At 42.7% G+C, this 18,723-nt stretch overlaps 1 protein-coding gene across 4 annotated transcripts in view; it reads right to left on the reverse strand.

The window, feature by feature from the left end:
• mfge8b (milk fat globule EGF and factor V/VIII domain containing b) overlaps positions 1 to 12,705 on the reverse strand; it is a 23,523-nt gene extending 10,818 nt beyond the window's left edge. For 2 of the 4 annotated variants that reach the window (XM_061677857.1, XM_061677856.1), the window contains exons 1-4: positions 12,524 to 12,705; positions 4,691 to 4,813; positions 3,871 to 4,002; positions 3,454 to 3,486 (exon numbers count right to left, since the gene is read on the reverse strand). In XM_061677857.1, coding sequence (XP_061533841.1) covers positions 3,454 to 3,486; positions 3,871 to 4,002; positions 4,691 to 4,813; positions 12,524 to 12,593 — 358 coding nt within the window. In that variant the 5' untranslated portion in view covers positions 12,594 to 12,705. The remainder of the gene's footprint in view (positions 1 to 3,453; positions 3,487 to 3,870; positions 4,003 to 4,690; positions 4,814 to 12,523) is intronic. The other 2 variants (XM_061677859.1, XM_061677858.1) reach the window with 1 other exon arrangement.
• Between the last annotated feature and the right edge of the window lie 6,018 nt (positions 12,706 to 18,723).

Genomic DNA, 18,723 nt, shown 5'->3' on the forward strand with positions numbered 1-18,723 from the left:
CTTCCCCCCCCCACACAGTTGGCAGCGACAAGTGCTGCCTTGAAAGAGTCTGACAAGAGGACACACTTAATTCAGTTTCGCCTCCATGTTCAATTTTTTTCACCCAGCAACAGAAGCGCCGATGGCTACGAGTGCAAGTGATCCAGATATTAATGGCACTCTATTTTCAGTAATATTCCAAAATATGGCAGTTTCTCCATCTTTCCCTATCATTTTTGGATGCCCCTCCACCCCCAATCACAATTAATTTGCATTGGGCTTATGCCTGTTTGTGTGTTACTTAAAGGAGACGTTGCGAGCTGTCAATGGGTCGATACACTATGCCCAACCACGACACGCTTGCGTTTGTGTGAGACATACAAAACAGGTGGCGGCTCCCATCAGCCCACACACAGAGAAATTAAATGCCACTAAACAGTCACAACACAATGTGGAGCTGAGAAGAACAAAAGGAGGGCCCAAACCCACCCCCCGGCCATTAATGCCCCCCTTCCAGTATCCTGATGACCTTAACAAGGTACCATGAAACATCCCTTGTAGTGTTGAGAGTCATTACCTCCACCAAGATAGCAGCTTCCTTCCCATTGTTATGTTGGTTAGCTGGGGTATATGAAAAATGCCAGATGTCCACAAAAACCTTTTAACCACATTAACATTGTCCAGACCAGGGGGCTACAACTTTCAGTTCCAGACCTGTATGTGAATTTGGAAAATAAATGAGTAATTTGTTTTTAAAATGTCATTCTAAATTTGAAGATTATGGTGCTTTAGTAACAAAAAAATATGTCACTCAAGATATGAGTCACACACACGCCAATGTGAGAGACATGGCGCCAAAATGTATTGAACCAGTCGACCCCCAGTAGGTAAACCATAGATAAATCCAAAATAATTTTCTCAAGAAAACAGAACGTTAATGCTACGAGCAACATGAACTATATTAAAAACAAACATTGCTCAGCCTCAGAGATGTCACCTTACAATCATGTGAAAATGAAGGGAACGTCTACAGCCCTGATGTGCCGACGCTGTACGGCAATGTTCAGGAGGAAAATTCACCAATAATAAATATTTCAATTGTCTGTTATTTTGCAGAAACTTTTTAATTCAAGTTGACAGCTAGCTGCATGCGCCACATGCAATAAAACGATGACAGAACACAGACAGCATTTTTGTTTGACTGCAGGTGGATTAAAGTTTGGCTTTAATTTCATGAATACCAGGAGGACTCAAATTTACTTTTATTTAAAAATAAGCATCAACCAATCACCTTTTCCCCCCCCAAAGAGTTCAAAATGTTTTCGTCACATTGAAAAATAAAATGTGTTCTCTGTAGCCGATTTCATAGATACAACACCATATATTTCTGTTTGTTTTAATATATATTTGCAAAAATAATTAAAAATACATTATTCTCACTTTATATGACATAAGGGTTTTGTGGCTCCTAGTGCTATGTTTTCTGTGGGATTAGGTCCAAATGGCTCTGAGAACCGGTGTTTAAGGTTGCCGACCCCCGATCGAGACTGCATTTTTGAGTACTTTCCACTGAAAAACAAAACAGGGGTTTCTATTCAAAAATAAGAACATTAAGTGACCCCAGCCTTTTGAACGGTAGTATGGAGTGGTACCTCACCTTACGAGATTGAGATACAAGCCATTGCTTGGCTGATTTTTTTTTGTCTAGAGCAAAAATATTAGTTACAAGCACAAAATGGCAGCTGCGAACTTCACATTCACAGTTTGGCAGATAGTGAACAAGTAAAAAAAATAAAAAGGTGATTCAAGCTATTTAAGTTTATAAAACAAAGAATTAATCATTGTGTATATAAACCACATAACTTTGCCTAGCTTAATGCAAACACAATGCAAAACTAGCATGAATATCAAGGCATTATAACCCTTAAAGCAACAGTTATTTGAACAAACTGTGCAGCAGCACAGGTCAACAGACAATCACAGGCATATATTCTTTATCCAATGTGGAAAAACAACTATTACTGCTGCAGCTTACTGAATAGTTTAGACCAGGGGTGTCCAAACTTTTTTCAGAGGGCCAGATTTGTTCAGATGTATGGGGCCGACCATTCCTCGAACCATTACCATTGTAAATTAACATGTAACTATATCACTTTGCTGTCTGCAGCTAGGTCGATATTGCAAATGAGAATCTGTTTTCAATTACATTACCAGGATAGTTAAAGGTTAAAATAATAATAAATTAAATACAAATGAACTATTTTATGAAAGTTGACAGATTTTTTGTTTTTTAAGAAACGTGTATTTATTGATTTTGTTTTAACAAACATCCCAGTGGATTTTGACAAAGAATAGTATAGTGACTATACTATAGTCAAATCAGATGACAGAAATTTGACAACTGTGGTCTGATCATCACAAAAAAAAAAAATAATAATAATAATAAAAAAAAAATTAAATTAAAAAAAATCAATTCACGGACTCGTAGCTCGCCTTTGAAGAATTTTCATTTGAGTCACGGGCTCTTGTGAAAAAGTGTTGCTGTGCTATCAAAACAGCTTCCAGTGGCTTCAGTTTTTCGGCGCGTTTGTTTTCCGTTAGCATGTTTCGTCTGGTAGTGCCTCTTAATATTAAATTCTTTGAAAACAGCCACAGTCTCTTGGCAAATTAGGCAGACAGTTTTTTCGTATGTCAGTGAAAAAAAAAATCCACTTGTCCTGGACACAGCGGCCCTCGTCAACTTTCCTCTTTTTAGTTTCAGTTGCCATTTTAGAAATGGGCTAAAAACATACCACAGGGGTCACGCGACGAGAGTGCGGCCACAGGTCTACTGCCACCTTCTGTTGAAATATAAAATGGCTTTTTTTTGTATGTGTGTATTGTTTACTGTGGTAAACTGTGCTGGCAGGCCACATGGATTTTATGACATGATGCTTCGGGCCGAAGGAGATTTGGACAAAGTCCGGCCCGCGGCCCAGACTTTGGGCATGGCTGGTTTAGACCATCTTTGTTGTGTAGATATGTACGCATCAATGTGTTAAACAGCCCCTTAATGGAAAAGGCACGCACGCCAGAAGGAGCTAGACAATACATGCATGAAAAAGTAAAAGAATTAATGGCATTTCCATTTATTTCAATGGGTAAGATTTGAGATGAAAGTGTTTTGCATTATGGGCATGGTCACAGAACAAATTAAACATTTATCTAAACGCACCTCTGTATACACACGGCTTTTGTTGGGGAAGAGAGGTTGACAACAATTTTATCCCTAAACTCAGTCTTCTGATGCAGCAATTTCACAGGAAAGAGGGTTCCCTTCTATTGTACTGGAAACAAAAACAAGGAGAGATGCAGCTGAGCATGCGCATGTGCGTGCAAGCAGAGAGTTGATCTAGATACTAAAGATTCAAGAGGAGAGAACACGTGCATATACACAAACACACACTTCTCATCAGGGTTCATTGCTACAGTTACCTGTTCTTGAGCTTAAATCTGCCCCATAGGCACCTAAAAGGATAAAGGTAAATATGGTCAGACACAACAAGTCCCATTTGGCTCCACGTGTTCCTTCACTGTTATTTTCCAGGATGTTACGCAAGCAAACCGTGGCCATCTGCCTCTGTGTGTCTACAAGACATTCAAAGGAGCACCCTGAATGAAGCACCCATAAGGCTGGCAACTGTGTGAACGGCGGCTGACGCTTACGCCAGCTGTCACTTGCCAGGTGAACAAGACAAACGTAACAACTCACAAGACTTGTATTTTGAAAATTATTTGCATAGGAATGGGTAATGACAGTCCTCATCTTATTTTGTCAATTTGATTCCTCCAGAGTGGGATTTAATACTGATACAATGTTAATAAAGAAATGAGCAGGACACACAAACTTACTGTTCTGACAGTGGACACCCTCAAATCCCGGCTGACACTTGCAGACATACTCGCTGAAGACGTCGCCGCGGCGGGAGTGGCCCGTCGCTGCGCATATGGCGTCGTTCTTGCACGGGTTGGGGTTACAAGGACCTTGCAGAAGAGACGGTAAGGGGAGTTTAATAAAAAGGAATTAAAGTAAATGTGAACATTTGTGATTGTTTGTCAAGAAACTAGTCAATACGACAACTTGCCTATTGTCATAATTAGGGTTGCAAGTGGGTGCATTTCCATTAAATCTCCAAAAAGGAGTCATTCAATTTCCAGAAGAAGTTATAACGAATTTTAACAATATTCAAAATTGAAAGGATAAATAACATTTTGTTTTGTCATAAGAAAACATCCATGCACAATAAAATAATTTAATCAATTTCTAGTAATACATTTGTAATAGAACAAGTTTTAAATATTTCATTGAACAATTCTTTCATGGAAGAATAAAAACACTAAATGTTGAGTTTAACATTACTACCCATGGAATTAACCAAAGTGCACAGCCCCCTCCAAAAACACCAACAAATTCCCATTATACTATGCTGCAAAAATATATTCCCAACTATATTTAATTTCTTTAAGTGACAACCTTCAGTTGTGCGAATTCCTGGTCAATTCCCATGGCCCAGAATTTTGAAAGCCCTCGTCATAAGATCAAATCTGTATCAGAAATTCTCTAAAGACTACAAATAATGCTCATGTAACAAATGAGGGAAACAAAATATTACAAAAATCACTCCAAAAGTAATGATAAATTTAGGGGCTTGTGTGTGCGTGCGTGATTCACCAGTCTCTGTGTCATTGCACGTTTCTCCTGTGAAGCCATCAGGGCAAAGGCAAATGAATGGCGCTCCTCCTCTGGTCACACAGGTTCCCCCATTAGAGCAAATATTCACCTTACAGAGATCACCTACACACAGAGAGAGAGAAGGGGTGTCAACAGAAGCCCATTTCACACTGCCTGATAAAGCTGTTTATTTCAGCCTGGGGCACACTTGTGCAATAATGCAGTCTCATCTGCGACACCCATGAGGCGAATGGATTAGCGCTCACTAACACAGATTTATGAATATTTAAGAGGAATAGGTCTTTTGTATACATACAGAAAAAGTCTACATATTTGAGCTCAGCCCATTAATTTTTTTAAATAAAATCAAGACACCTGTCTTATGTAGTCAAGGGTGTCATATTGGCAGCAACCAGCAAAGGGCGCAATCTGTCACGTGACCAACCGCAGAAAACGAGCTTGCCGACTTCCTGTGTATGTTACACTAACGAGTACAACTATGTTTGATGACATGATTGTTTGAAGCTGAACTTGCCAAAATTTTGTTTTCTTTATGGCTGGGGTCTTCAGAAAAAAGTTAAATACATGGATATAATTTATTTTTACAAATATGACATATGTAAACACGAACCAAGCCCAAAAATTGACTATTGTCATCTTTGGTGGCTCTGTGGTGACAGTTGCGTTTAAAAATAAATAGACATAAACAAAATTTAATAAATACAAAAAATTAAGACCTTTAAGGTTCCCAGGGGTGCTATAGCACAGTCCCCTTAACCACGCACCTGAGTTAGGAGGAAGTGCTTTTTCCTCTTTTGCAGCATGTGGAAGCAGGTTGCACCTATCCTGAATTAGCGAAGCTCCTAGCTAGTTTGTTGACTCAAAGAAATGAAGAACGCAAACAATGTGGGAGCTTTTTTTTTTTTTTTATGTAATGCAATATAGTATTTCTAGACAAATATAGTCAAGTTCACAGGTTAAACTATTGCTACTGCATTCCCTCAACTTTGGAGCGGTTGCTTTCAGTGGCTGTCAGCAAGTTTCTTTTTTCCACATCTTGTGATGTTCTTCGAAGAACCAAACCGCTGCAAGTTGGACGCGATGGCATGAACAGCTGAGTAACCAACCACAGTGTAAACTACAACACAAAGACTGGACGCTTCCACGCTGCCCCAATGTGACAATCTGGCAGCTCTCCACACTCGTGGTTCAAAAAAAGCAGCACGTGAACGGGGGAAACCTGGCAACCACGGGCAGCTTACAAAATGAATAGGGGAACAATGGCTGTATTCAAAAAGGTACAAATTCAGTACAGTCAAACATCCCAAGTTAAACAAGTTGTTCCAATTACCCCCCCCCCCACCACCCCTACTCCAATGAATTCATTTGCTCCCAGGTCGGAAGCATAAAAATGTACAGTTAATGTTTTATAACATAAAAAAGAAGTTAACTAATAAAACCACTGTATAATTTCATTATATTTTTTATACTATCCCTGGAGGGGAAATTCAAGAAAAACACTGCTGCTACAGTGAAAAATCTGGCGGAAAAAAAAAAAAATTAAAAAAAAAAAAGAAATTTACCCCACCCCCTCCCAGTGCTCACGCTGCCAATGGTGAATTGAAACAATGTGGTGATGAGTGTATGGCCCACATATAGCTATGCTGTTGACTCAAAATCACCTGCCTCAAAAGTTAAAGTGAGTGCGCTCATCCTAGCCTGTGTGACCCCCACCCTTAGTAAAATGCTTCAATCTCCTGTCCAGCCGCTACTGGCTAAGCAGGCGCCAATTTGAAGCATATTACCTTGGTGTACAGTTGAGGTGTCATTGGTTAATGTGTGCTGGAATTCACATTAGTTCTCACAGGTAGCTAGCAGTCATCTTCATCAATGCACACGTCGCTAATCCCAGTTTGGTTGCTGGCTCGGCCCAGGGCCATAGCTAGTCCTTTGGGGGTCCAAGGCAAACAACGGTACAGAGTGACTCACTTTTGGCATTTGCACACAATAATACATGTTAGGGAATACAGGCAAATTGTAACAGCAAAGTAGACTACACTGACTATGAGTAGCTGAACTGGGAGAGAAGCAGACTTTAAGATTCACTTTTGACTGCGCACGACACGTATTCAAGGACTGCCACCAGTACAGGGGAAAGAAAACGAGCTAAACCCATGAATAACACCAAGATTCCTTGCTCATGGACACTTCAACAATAGCCAAGAAGCAAACTAGCATCTCTACAACAACTCGTTGCCATTTTCACATTTTGTCCCCAGTGGGACCTGAACAGTGACCCTCTGTTCCAAAGCCTTACAGACGATAATAAAACCAAGATAAAAATTACACCCGACAGACACAAAATGGACCACATCATCAAGAATAAAAATGTGTCATTGGTTTGCTAGATTCTACTTATGTTAGCATCTGCTTGGTCAAATTTGAGTCTTTACTGAGCAGTCACTGTCAGATAAAACTTCCTATTTTATGGTTCTTTGCTAGCACTGGTAGCATATAAAGAAAAATATTTCATTTTCTGTCCAGAAAATTTCAGTTGAACTCAAATTTATTCCACACTTGGAATGTTCCACACTATATAGAAGTATATGTGGGGGCTTCATACACTATGACAAGAAAGGCTAAGGCCAAGTTAACCACTGCAATTTAGATGATTGTTGTTGAGGGTGGACCACAAGTGTGAAATTGATGGTTTTGAGCTCCAGTGTCACCAAAACATACTAAAAATGAGCGACTGCCTTGTTTTCTTACAGATTTTGCCACCTCATCTCAAAGAACTGGAGGAATACGCATTTATTTTTGGAAACACACAGTAAAGTTTCATAGACATCATTCTTGGGCCGGTTTCAGAATGTCGTCACTTTGTCTGGGTCGTTTACTCCGCGCCAACGGCAAAGAGAGATAATCTAATTACATAGGCTGTAATTAGAAGTGCTAAATGCAGCCCACAATTTTTACCTTCTAAATAAATTTTTAAAAAAGGTGCAGTAAACAACATGGGTAGATTTAATTTTAATCCAATTAGACATTGAGAGCCAGACAAGGCTACTTAAGGGAATGAAGTGTGCTTCCAACTGGAGTTTTGGGTTTATTGGTGCCGTGACCTTCATATCTGTAAGGGGTCTTGAGCAACTGGCCTTGTTGTCCATTTGTAAAGGAAGGAACAAGCCTCCCTTCATTCCCTCAGGAAATCCTACTGTTGAATAGCAAGTGGCAAAGTTGAACAAATTAGTCTAATAAAAGCCGTATGGAGCTATCTGACGCATCAGTCAAGGCGGTCGGCCATGTGACGGCGGTGAAACCACAAAAGCCTCCCGGAAAATCCCAGTTGTGATGCCAGCGCTGGGATAAGCGTGTCAAAGTAAACAGGGTAGACAAGATAGGAAAAGTATTTCTCCTCCTATCTTGCCCTTGAATACTGAGATTTCAGTGCTGTGCTCATGAGGCCAAACACAAAGCAAAAGTACTACTGTATGTTAGCTGAGGTTTTTCCCCAGTAGTTTGTAGTTTCGGGCATTTGCGTCAGTCGCTTTGGAATCTGCATAATGGGTCTCCAAGTGAAAGTTCCTAAAAATAGTAGCATTCACAGTTTCCATAAACGGTAAAAATCACATGCACGGTAAGTGCCAAGTCTGGCCCTAGTAGCTTTCCCCAGCATTCATTACACTGCTACTCCATCCTGTTGAGTCTAGGGCTGAACAATTAATCAAATATTTTGAATGAATCAATTACAATAGAAGGGTTAAAGCAAAATCTCTGCCTAAAGCCCTAGAAGCTTTGCAGAGAACTCTTTTCAACATAGACTAATGTTACTGCAGCTGTAAGCACCACTGTATCTAGCTTCATTGGCATAATAGCACAATTGCTTGTCATTTTTAACTGACTGTCACAATATCAAAAAACACCAATGTGCTTGCTAAAAAGATTTTTCTCTGTAGACAGGTCATGGTAATCCGCTAAGGTTGATTCGAGGCAACTGGACTCTGAATTCGCAGTTTTCCAAAAACATTCAAAAATGACTTGGGCAATTATACTAGTAGGCTAACGATTTGTAAATAAATCCATGCCTGTGGTTTCAATATCTACAAGAACGTCATCTACAGTAACTACTTCCTGTTTTCAACGCTTTTATCTGTTTCACAATCACGTCATTCTCTCATCCTCCGATGGACTTTAACCCAGCAGGATTGTTTGTGCAGTAGAAGTTTGACATGTAGATGGAGAATTCCACTTGAGATTATTAGAACTTTGTCAACTTAAATAGCAGTACTTTGGTGGGTTAAAAATTATTTCTTTTTTTTTTTTTTTTTAAATAAAGTACAAATCCTGAAATCTCATCAGCCAGGCCTGCAGCATTACATATTGTGGTTAGAACAACCTCACAAAGTGCCTCGGTTGATTCGAATCGCAGTGACAGATTGGGAAGTCGTGAGAGTTTGTGCTTGGCAGAACAATTCATTCCCACGGGGCACTGTGCTGTACCGTCCTCGCTCCCAGTGAGTCATGGTCTAGGCCTCGCCCTGACACAGAGGGTCTAACCTGATTTTGAAAAACTTAATCCTGAAGGAATGAGGACAGAAATGGCCAGTCATGTGATACTGAGGAAGAAGACCACATGGACAATAGTCTTGGGACACTAGGCCTAAAGGGAGTGAAAATGGGAGGATCATCTGGAGTGGGTCAAAATTTATAAGAGCTTTCGCTCTTCAGAGAAAGAAAGTGAAAAGTGACTGACTGTTCCAGGCTCAAACTGCCACCATCAGAAAACCTTTAACTGCACAGGGGAGGGCAGATATTGCAGACTTTTTAGTTTCCATTAAAAGTAGCCTTTTGGAGAACGTGTTTGTGTTATCACTGATCAAAAAGCTGGTCAGAAAACAGTACTACTTCATTATTTCTCAGCATATCTCCTCAACCCTTTCGTTTGCTACTCGGGGAACCCCTTCTCCGATTGGCTGACAAGTGTCAGTTAAAATTTCAATAACAACCTTGTATGGGCCGAAATTCCGAGGGGTTCTCGACGCATCAAAAGTACCATGATGCTTCAAACTATCATTTGTCCCAAGAACGTGACTTAAATAGCACAAAAATAATATTCATATGAACAGTGTAGGCAGAATAATACATTGTAGTTTAGTAATTATTTGTATTCCCCCTAAATTTGTTAGCGGATTTTAGAGGCATTTGAAGTGGTCATGCCATGTTTCCCCCCCCCCCCCCCCCCCCCAAGTCTCCAAAGATGGCAGCCGCTTGTCACATTGCTTCATGAAGTAGACGGCAGGGCCACAAACTGATGCAGGAGTCAGGATCTGCATAACCCCCCTGACCTCGAATTGGACACCTATGCTTGAGCAACTCTGGGAAGCACAAGTCTCACAAGTGTTGCAGTTTGAACTCCAAGTTGGGCGCGTTCGACTCTGGATGTTCCACTCTACAGTATTGTACTAGCTTTGAACACAAAGGTTGTGCCCAGACTGCGCAGTCATGCACACACTTGCGCGTGCGCTCGGGAGCCTGGCAGGGAGTGTGGGAACACTACTCTTCTTCAAAAAAGGTGGGAACGTGTCCCGCACAATCGCACCAACAGTCCTGCCTCTGCCAAAATGCACATTTGGGGAGATGCAAGCAGGAGTAAACGCCAATAAGAAGACATGGCAGAGAGCCTCAAGTAACCCCAGCCTGACTATTAGCAGGCTCAGCAGGGCTCCAGCTGCAGGTGAGCTTTGTGTAATCTGCAAGCACTGCACAGCCATCTGCTGCATCGCTTAAAATAAAGAAATAAAAAAATAACACGGGAGCCAGCTGCTAAAAATACACGAGCGTCACGCATCGTCAACACCACAAGCGCTCAATTACAGTCACTGAATGCAAGAGAGCCATAACGAGTTTATCAATTTTGACACATTTTACATATTTCCCTGCTGCAAATGTATTCTTTTTGTAGTAAGGATCATTTTTGCTATGCTGGGAGATTAGTAGCGTGTAAAATATTCAGCATGGCAGATTGGAAAATGGGTTGCCAGATATTTATAGGCCTAAATTAGATATTCCATTTTCCAATGAAACATTGATTAAGGAAGCTATTTTAAATTCAAATGTGGTGGTGGAGTGATCCATGAGGTCTTGTGGAGAGAGAGGAATGACCCAACAAGAAAATCATCTTCCACCTCATCAGTTCGATAACCCACTTAGGTAAACTACAGTCCCGGTCGGTTACGACACACAGACACAGTAAACATTCTGCACCTGGCAGGGGCCACAACAAAGCTCTCTAACGGAGACAGTTAGACACGTTCCAGGGAGCGTGGGAGGTTCACTGACATGTCTGCGTTGGCTGTAGCCTGAAAAGTGACTCAATGCCGAGGTCAGCCAGTGGGGCCACACCTATCTGCCTTGTCGCTAAGCGCCGTCGGGGACAAACATGTTTGGATTGGCATTCTTAAAGCAAAATGAAATGGATTCTGTTCTCTTGCTCCACAGGAAAATAACCTGCAGTCTATTAATCTGTTACAGGCTCAAAGTGTCACCATCTAAAACCTTCAGGCAATGTTTGAATTAACATTTTATCATTCTAAACTTAAAAAAAACAGCCACTGCCAGGGTCTTAACAAGCCAGAGCAATAAATGCCATTTTTGAGCTGCAGCCTATCCCAGCTGATTTTGGGTGAGAGGCAGGGTAACACCCAGTCAATTGACAACCATTCACTCCTATGGACAATTTAGAGTCTTCAATTAACCTAACGTACATGACTTTGGAATGTGGGAGGAAGCTGGAGTACCCAGAGAAGGAAAAAGGGAGACAAGATTCAAACTCCCAACTTCTGAACTGTGAGAAAGACTGCACTTGTTTGTTTACATTCAAAGTTCAGCTTGCAGCCATCACAGGTGAAATAAAGTCCAGACTTGCTAACCACTAGTCCACTGTGCTGCATCAGTTTTATATTTCCTATTCATTAAATCTCTTCCGGTTTGAACAAAATATAAGCATTTTTGTTCTGGATACTCACTGAGATCAATTCTCCAAATTTGCTGACGACAATGGTTTGAACGCCGGAGGGCAGTTTAAGCATTTAACAATATGATGTCATAATAATAATAGTGATAAAATTGGAAAACATGAATTCATCCTGAGGGCAGCTGCATGTGTTAACATGTTTGGGGTATCTTTAAGCACTCCTCTGGACAGGAAAAGTCAATTGCACTTAAAATTATTGCGAAAGTTGAATTCTACACTAACATGTATCCGTTTCTCCCCCCCCCCCTTTTCTTTCGTGACCAAGTTGATGTGTGTGTGTGTGTGTGTGTGTGTGTGTGAGAGAGACTGGGGGAAAAAGGAAGCCGGGGAGGAAAAGAACCAGGCCATTTGAATCCATCGGCCTCCATGTGTTTGATGCATTCAAAGGCCACAAAACCAGACGCCAATGGCATGACGTTGACACCAGGACAAGGATAATGGCTAATCATGTGACTCGAAAGGGGCCCCAATACACGACCGCTGCCTTTGGGTTGAGAGTTTAACACCATACACGGAAATATGAGCCAAAACATACGTTAGTTTTTATTTATTTAGTTGTTTTTTTTAAGACTAAATTAGTTGCTTGGTGTTCCTTTTTGCGGGCCAAACAAAAATGTCCCTTAAATTTCACATCCCCATTGGACGTTGACACGGCCGTCGCTTGGAGTTTAGCACAAAAGAGTTGAATTAGCAGTGTCATTTGAGCCAAAAAGTAGCATTACGTTATCACAAACGCCGAGGGATAGCGCAAAACAAAATGACGGTGACGAGTCAGCGAGCGGTGAGGCGGCTGTACTTACCGTTCACCCCGGGCAAGAGTCGAGCCGTGAAAAGTTGCAGCAAAAACAACAATTGCGCCTGCTCCTTCATTTCCGCTATAATATCAGGCTGCTATGAGAGATGCTGGGTGGTTGTAATTCGTTCACTTGAGCGGTAAAAAGAACAGCGAGAGTCTTGCTGTTGAAACACACTAAAGCTCGCGCCTGTGAACTCCCAGGCACAAGGCTTATATAGAGCGGGACACGTGCGTATCAGCGGTCAGCCAATCACGGGCCTCCTTTTACATGGTAGCCACACCCCCAAAGCGCCTCTCCACTGTTGATGGGAAAAAGACAGAATAATGTATGTACACTATAGTACAATATCAACGTTTTCATGAGATGCATCACAGTAGTTACATCTTATATGTATAGATACAGTATGAAAATATAATCGTCTTGATTTTAGATTTTATTTCATCATTATTATGTGTCGGTTATCCATCCATCCATTTTCTGAGCTGCTTCTCCTCACTAGGGTCGCGGGCGTGTTGGAGCCTAACCCAGCTATCATCGGGCAGGAGGTGGGGTACACCCTGAACTGGTTGCCAATCGCAGGGCACATACAAACAAACAACCATTCGCACTCACATTCACACCTACGGGCAATTTAGAGTCTCCAATTCATGCATGTTTTGGGGATGTGGGAGGAAACCGGAGTGCCCGGAGAAAACCCACGCAGGCACGGAGAGAACATGCAAACTCCACACAGGCAGGGGCGGGGATTGAACCCCGGTCCTTAGAACTGTGACTTAGAACAGACGATCTAACCAGTCGACCACCGTTCCACCAGATTTTCTGATAAAGATTAGAATTAATTTTTAATCTATCACAGCAAATCATCCAGGCCCTGAAGTAGTACGCAGCCCCAGACCATATATTACCACCACTTTGTTTGACTGTTGGTATGATGTTCTTTATCTGAAATGATGGACTTCATTTACACCAGATGTAACAAGACACACACACCTTCCAATAAATTCAACTTTCTTCTCATTAGTCCATAGAATATTGCCCCAAAAGTATTGGGATTTATTCTGATGGGTTTTTTTTAAATATTTTTTTTGTGTTTTTTGCAAAAGCAAAACGAGCCTTTATGTTCTTTTTGGTCAGCAGTGGTTTTCACCTTACTCACCTGTACTCTCAACTCTACTCTTTTTTTCAGCTCTATCGATGTTGTCCTGGGTTCCTTTGTGACTTGCTGGATGAGTGGTCGCTTTGCTCTTTGGGTAATTATTGTAGGCTGACCACTCCTGTAACGGTTCACCACTGTTCCATGCTGTCTCCATTTCTGGATAATGGCTCGCACCGTGGTCTGCTGCAGTCCTAAAGCATTAGAAATGGTTTTGAAACAATTTCCAGACTGATAGATATGAATTACTTTATTTCTCATCTGCTCTTGAATTTATTTGGATTTTAGCATTTTGTTGCAGCTTTTTGGTGTTTTTTGGTTAACTTATTTTTTTTAGACAGGGTCTATGTAAGTGATTTCTTGATTAAACAGGTCTAGAGGAAATCAGGCTTGGGTAAGGTCAATTAAATTAATTAAGCTTTCCTAAAAAAAAAGTGATTATCCATCCATCCATCCAGTTCCTACTCCTTATCCGAGGTCGGGTCGCGGGGGCAGTAGCTTCAGCAGGGACGTCCAGACTTCCCTCTCCCCAGCCACTTCCTCCAGCTCTTCTGGCAGGATCCCGAGGTATTTCCAGGCCAGCCGAGAGACGTAGTCTCTCTAGCGTGTCCTGGGTCGTCCCCGGGGTCTCCTGCCGGTGGGACGTCCCCGGAACACCTCACCAGGGAGGCGTCCGGGAGGCATCCGAATCAGATGCCACAGCCACCTCATCTGGCTCCTCTCAATGCGCAGGAGCAGCGGCTCTACTCTGAGCTCCTCCCGGATGACCGAGCTTCTCACCCTTTCTCTAAGGGAGAGAAGGACACCCTGCGGAGGAAACTCCTTTCGGCCGCTTGTATCCGGGATCTCGTTCTTTCGGTCACGATCCACAGCTTGTGACCATAGGTGAGGGTAGGAACGTAGATCAACCAGTAAATTGAGAGCTTCGCCTTTCGGCTTAGCTCCTTCTATACCACAACAGACCGATACAAAATCCGCATCACTGCAGACGCTGCACCGATCCACTTGTCGATCTTCCTTTCAATTCTTCTCTCACTCGTGAACAAGACCACAAGATACTTGAACTCCTCCACATGGGGCAGGATCTCATCCCCGACCCGGAGAGGGCACACCACCCTTTTCCGACTGAGGACCATGGTCTCAGATTTGGAGGTGCTGATTCTCAACCCAGGCCATTTACATTCGGCTGCAAACCGCTCCAGTGAGAGTTGCAGATCACGGCTTGATGAAGCCAACAGAACCACATCATCTGCAAAAAGTAGAGGTGCAATACCGAGGCCACCAAACCGGACCCCCTCTACGCCTCGGCTGCGCCTAGAAATTTTGTCCATAAAAGTGCACTATTTCCCTCTCGTGAGATGCCGGATGGTGGACCATAATTTCCTCAAAGTTATCCGGAATTCTTTCTCCACGGCCTCACCGAACTCCTCCCATGCCCGAGTTTTTGCTTCAGCGACCACCTAAGCTGCATTCCGCTAGGCCAGCCAGTACCCATCAGCTGCCTCAGGAGTCCCACAGGCCAAAAAGGCCTCCCTCTTCACCGTTGGTGTCCACCAACGGGTTCGGGGATTTGCCGACCACCTTACGGCCACAGCTCTGGTCGGCTGCCTCAGCAATGGAGGCGTGGAAAATAGTCCACTCGGACTCGATGTCCCCCGCCTCCCTCGGAACATGAGCAAAGTTCTGTCGGAGGTGGGATTTGAAAGTCTTTCTGACAGGGTATTCTGCCAGACGTTCCCAGCAGACCCTCACAATACGTTTGGGTCTGCCACGTCGGACTGGCATCTTCCCCCACCATCGGACCCAACTCACCGCCAGGTGGTGAACAGTTGACAGCTCCGCTCCTCTCTTCACCCGAGTGTCCAAGACATGCGGCCGCAGGTCCGACGACAGGACGACAAAGTCGATCATCGAACTGCAACCTAGGGTGTCCTGGTGCCAAGTGCACGTGTGGACACCCTTATGCTTGAACATGGTGTTCGTTATGGACAATCCGTGATGAGCACAGAAGTCCAACAACAGAACACTGCTTGGGTTCTGATCGGGGGGACCGTTCCTCCCAATCACGCCCTTCCAGGTCTCACTGTCATTGTCCAAGTGAGCATTGAAGTCCCCCAGCAGAACGGTGGAATCCCCAGCGGGAGCGCTCTCCAGCACCCCCTCTAAGGACTCCAAAAAGGGTGGGTACTCTGAACTGCTGTTTGGGGCACAGGCACAAAGAACAGTCAGGACCCATCCCCCCACCCGAAGGCGGAGGGAGGCTACCCTCTCGTCCACCGGGGTGAACCCCAACGTACAGGTGCCGAGCTGGGGGGCAATAAGTATACCCACACCTGCTCGGCACCTCTCACCGTGGGTAACTCCAGAGTGGAAGAGAGTCCAACTCCTCTCAAGAGGACTGGTACCAGAGCCCAAGCTGTGTGTGGAGGCGAGCCCGACTATATCTACTCGGAACTTCTCGACCTCGCACACCAGCTCTGGCTCCTTCCCTGCCAGAGAGGTGACATTCCACGTCCCTAGAGCCAGCTTCTATAGCCGGGGATCGGATCACCAAGGTCCCTGCCTTTGGCCACCACCCAGCTCGCACTGCACCCAACCCCTATGGGCCCTCCCACAGGTGGTGAGCCTATGGGAGGGGGGACCCATGTTACCCTTTCGGGCTGTGCCTGGCCGGGCCACCATGCACTCACCTTCGAGCCCTACCTCCAGGCCTGGCCCCAGAGGGTGGCCCCGGTGTCCCGCGTCCGGGCAAGGGAAACCTCAATCCATTAATATTTTTCATCATAGAGGTTTTTTAACCGTGTTTTGTCTGGTCCGTCACCTAGGACCTGTTTGCCATGGACGACCCTACCAGGGGCGTGAAGCCCCAGACAACTTAGCAACTGAAGCCCCAGACAACTTAGCTCCAAGTAGTAGCTCCTAGTAGACACGCAAACCCCTCCACCACGATAAGGTGACGGCTTCCAGGAGGGGCCACAGTTAAGTCATGATTTAACAAGAGGGGAAATTACTTTTTCACACAGTGTCAGGTAATTTCAAATAGGTTTTTTTCCTGAATAAATAATATAACCATTTAAAAAATACATTTTACGTTTACTTAGGTTATCTTTGTCTGATATTTACATTTGTTTGATGACCTTAAACATTAAAGTGGGGAAACTACGCACAAAAGACATAAGAACTTGAGGAGGAGGAATACTTTTTCATGACACTGTATATGGTGATGGCGAAGCCTTTTGGATTGAATGTTGCGAAAAAAAGCTCATGAAAAAGAAACCACATGCATTAATATTTGTGACGTTCTTTGAATTAAGCTCCCAGGAGATATGCTGAGGTCTCGTATCATTTTGTTGCTGGTTTTCTGGATCCATGTAAGTGTTTAAATTAGGATTGATATGTTTACATGTAACTACTCCGTCTCTACTTGGAGCTTTGATCAATATGTTCACAAATACAATATAACCTGGTATGATGGGTGCTGTATATGTATGATGGGTGCTGTATAAGGTACACAGCACATAATACTGTTATGATCAAATCTGGGAAATTGCTTCACTTTTTAATGAAGAACCGTGAACCTCTTCCACTTAATCGTCTTGCGCGGACAAATATAGCAGCAAATGTTTTTATCGGCATAGCAACATTTTGATTCGGTTGGCTTATTCATGGTTAGATGCCTCCTCTTTTGTGGTTAACATGATATACAGTACGTCTCACAACACTCGCGGTAGTGTGAACGTCATTGGCACGAACGCTTCTGTAGCCTAGTAACAAGCCCAAGACTGCAGTTTAAAACATCCCTGCAATTCTTGTTCACTGATTCTTGTTCACTGGTCCAACCGCACAAGAAGAAGAAAACGAATTTGATGATGGTCACATTATTCTTTTTTTTTAAATCACATTTTGGTCTTTTGCATTTTTCCTCACAGGTTGCTTGGAACTGGAACACCGTGGCAGCCGACAAGATGAAAATACACGGGAGCGTGTAAAAAAATATGCCTCACATCTAATTTCAAGTGAAAAAAGAAGTTAACCTCTAAAAAAAAAAGCAGTCCAGCTCTAGGTTGACTTTGATAACCTGTGTATATGGTTAGGCGAAGTGCTTTGAGTGTGAGTGCGCTTACTTTATGTGACTTCCCGTGTACAGTACAGTATATTGGGCTTCTTGAGTCAATACCGCCATAAGGTGCCTTTGACGCTTCCACGTTTCACCCAAAGAAAGTTACAATTTTACATTGCAGTATTCATTGTATTAAGTACGTGCTATGCTGTTAGAAATGCATATTGGTTAACCTCAAACACTTTTTAAAAAAAAATCAACGACAAGCCGACAATGTACATACAGGCGGCAAAATATGTAAGCTTGCTCGTAGAGTGGCCAATGACAGGGTGGACATTTTTTCAGCTCATGTTAGCATTTAATTTGCAAATGGTGCACCTTCACTTGACAACATAATTCAGTAAAAAAAACTGATTGTACTGTTTAACAACTATATAAATTGATATTTCACTATGACAGAGTGGACATGTTAAGCTTGACAACTTCCAACTAAGTATACACATGATTTAATGACAAAAGTGTTAATATTTATTCTGCTACTATTTACTGTTTCAGCCGCCATTGAAGAAAAGAAAAAAATGCGGGTACCCAGTAATTATGTCACTGAAAACATGGGAGGATTTTTTTAAAGGGGAAATTAATGATAGGGTGGACAGCAATTTCAGGGACAAATGCAAAATGTTCAATATTATAATGAAAATGACATATACATCATCAAAATTAGTGGTTTTATTAAATAACTCAATAAAACCATGTTAAAAATTATTTAGTATCATTTGACCACTTTTTTTCCACACACTGAAGTTAACATGTGGGTGTGTGGGACACATACATCCAAAATGGAGGGAAAATGGTTTAAAATGAAGCAAACATATTTTTAAAGATGTATCATTGTACTGGTATGTGTGCAAAAGTTTTGTGTGCAAAACATTCCTGTTAACTTAATCTCTTGATGGTGGCTGAGTCGTCCTAACTTTAATGGCAAAGAGA

This window comes from Phycodurus eques, chromosome 5 (assembly GCF_024500275.1).
Source record: "Phycodurus eques isolate BA_2022a chromosome 5, UOR_Pequ_1.1, whole genome shotgun sequence".
In the NCBI taxonomy this organism is placed as follows: Eukaryota; Metazoa; Chordata; class Actinopteri; order Syngnathiformes; family Syngnathidae; genus Phycodurus; species Phycodurus eques.